Consider the following 2774-nt stretch of genomic DNA (forward strand, 5'->3'; position numbering starts at 1 on the left):
TTCCACCATATAAAAAAGCTTTAATGTACTACAAAGTTAAAAACAAAAAGCAAATGACACAAGCTAAAAGTAGAAAAATACACTGTGAAACATTTATATTTTGTTCCTTACACTGATCCAAGATATAACAAAATATTTTAGATTAGACCACTTTGATCAATTCATGGCATTTTCAGAAGCAGACAGTTAATCGACTCATCAGTCACTGGCTACCCACCAGCCAGCATCCAGTAAGCATGTCTGACCATCGCAAACATCCAGTATATTTTAAGTTTCCAGAAATCCTGTGCAGACATTAAGCTTTATTACTAGAAGAGTCCAAAAATAACAGAAGTATTCTAAGTTAGGTTTTGGCAGCCAGTCAGCATCCCTCCTTTGTAGAGCAATTAGCCAACCTTTTCTAGAGGAAAGACCTTGCGGTTTAGGTCTCCCCAAAAGCACAGCGAGGACTTGTCAGCTCTGAGGTGAAGGGGACAGTCCTAGCACACTCTGCCACTTGTGTCACCTAATCTCTTGCAGCCTTAAATCTCACATGAACCATGATACTGAAAAAAAGAGAGATGATGGGGAAAAAAAAAAAAAGAGGTATTATCTAATAAATATCGATAAAGAATACATTTACACATAATGGTGCCTGAACCCTACTTTTATGCCCTTACTGCCGTGTTTTTCTTGCACGCAGGGCTGCTTCTGAACAGCAGGTGGTGCTGCATCCACAGCAGTAACAGCAACATCCTCCAACATCCCCTCCCTACGCTTTAAAAATACATATATATAGTTTCATCTGGAAAATGTATTTGCAGCATCTCCCTAACGTTATTACCACCAGAATAGGAAACCGGTATGTTTAAAGAGCTTGTCTGGATTAGACATAAGGTTGCAAATATGGTGTAAACAAGTTAGTGGAAGGTCTGTAAGTAACGGTAGAAGATGGGATGGCTATTAAGGAGGTCTCTCTTTAAACTGGTATTAGAAGAAAACCAGGTTCCACTTCAAATAGACATATCTGTTACTATTAAAATCTAACTCATATACATGCATGTATAAATACATCCACCCATGCATTCAAGCCCACATATGTAGCACTGCCATTGGTAGCCTGTAAGATTGCTTAGATTTACACCAACTAAACCAAGTATGTGTTCTCACTTTAGGGCTGGGACATAAACCAGGTTTTACACTCTGGCTTTCTCCTGACAAATTTTGCAGTGCATGACAGTTTTATGTCTAACTCCAGATGCCACATTTCCTAGAAAGCAACAATCTTCTGCACTCGTGAGGTCTATGAGAATACCAACTCTGTTTAGTGCATAACGTTGCTGCAACAGTCAATTGTCCCAATCGGCACTTAAGACTGAAAGGAGAGCTTGCAGAATTGCTACTAAAGTGTAATGACTGTTCCATCCTCCTCAATACCTCCTCTGGGGATAACCAGACTGTGTCGGGGATCAGTTTTTAAGGAACTGAGTAATTTATGGATGTTGCCATTGCTTTCTCGGCCAGAGTTGTTGTTGAACACCAGGTCCCTTTGAAGTCTGTGGCTAAGGCTGCTGCCGTTGATTCGAGAGAGGCTACTGGAAGTAAGGCTGTGCAGTTTAGGAATGTGCTGTGGCTCCAAACCACCCTCGATGACAATGTCAGCCTCTTCATCACTCTCCATTTCATCAGGGTGGAAGTTCTGCAGCACGTGGGATGCAGGCAAGCTGTGGTGGCTCGCAGTGCTGTCTGTAGACTGGCCAGAGCTACCAGACATCCTACTGCTCCGAATTATATTGTTCCTCTGGTTTGCTGGCTTGACCGTGATAATAAGATTATGGCTGTTGGCAATCATCATGTCTGTGACTTGATCGAGAGTCTTTCCTGCTACTTCAATGCCGTTAACTTCCAGGACTTCATCATTCACAGCCAGCAAGCCAGTGCTCTCTGCTAAGCCTCCAGGAACCATACGAGAGATGAAGATACCAGGTACCTTTTCTAGTCCATGAGGAGTAACCCTTACGCTGGTGCCATCACGAATGTAAAATCCTAAGGGTTTCTCACACCCATGTCGATACAGCCTCACCCTCCTGTGTGTTTCAGGAAGAATGTCCACATCGATTATGGATGACACTGGTCTAAAATCATGAGGCATGCTGATGTTAATGTGAGGACGCCGGCGGAGATTGTCATTGCGGAGAGTCACCAGAGCCTTCTTCTTTCTTGATAGTGTGTTGGTCCCAAAATTGCTGTAGTCTACTTCATCTGAAAAAGGAATAGCACCAATGTATCAATCAAACAGATAATAACACAACCTACAGGGCATTTACCTGTTAAATCTGCTTCAGTGACACTCCTAATGATATGGAAAAATCAAACAGATTCTTCCACTTACTCTAACCTTCATTTCATTTCATGTCCATCACCACAACATTCAGAATGAGTGAGCTGTTTTCAATGACTACCCATATTCCTTCCATATTTTGAGGGAAAAAGACTTTCGATTCTCAACTTTCTGTGTAAGCAAGAGGCCCAGTAGAAGAAGCAAGGAGAAAGAAACTATGCTGCTGCCTAGTCCATATGCTAAGGACCACAGAACAAACATGGACTCACACATTCACTCCTGCCCTTGCAAGGAAGATCCATAGGAAAACAGCCTATGGTCTGCTGTTTAAGGAATTGTTTTAGTACTTCAGTCTCTGTAGTGGTTATCTCAAGGGCATGTGCAAAGTGATCAGCTTTAAATCAGCCAAGTAATATGACAAATTATTCCCTATAAGAAGCTCAGATCGTGCTTT

The 2774-nt window shown here is 42.0% G+C and overlaps 1 protein-coding gene across 1 annotated transcript; it reads right to left on the minus strand.

The window, feature by feature from the left end:
- LOC117438325 (partitioning defective 6 homolog gamma-like) lies at positions 1-2263 on the minus strand (the record flags this gene model as incomplete). The annotated part of the gene is made up of 1 exon (XM_034073874.1): positions 1-2263. A coding segment is annotated over one exon (882 nt), but the record flags the coding sequence as incomplete, so codon positions are not given.
- Between the last annotated feature and the right edge of the window lie 511 nt (positions 2264-2774).

Source organism: Melopsittacus undulatus, unplaced genomic scaffold, assembly GCF_012275295.1.
Source record: "Melopsittacus undulatus isolate bMelUnd1 unplaced genomic scaffold, bMelUnd1.mat.Z mat_scaffold_135_arrow_ctg1, whole genome shotgun sequence".
Lineage (NCBI taxonomy): Eukaryota > Metazoa > Chordata > Aves > Psittaciformes > Psittaculidae > Melopsittacus > Melopsittacus undulatus.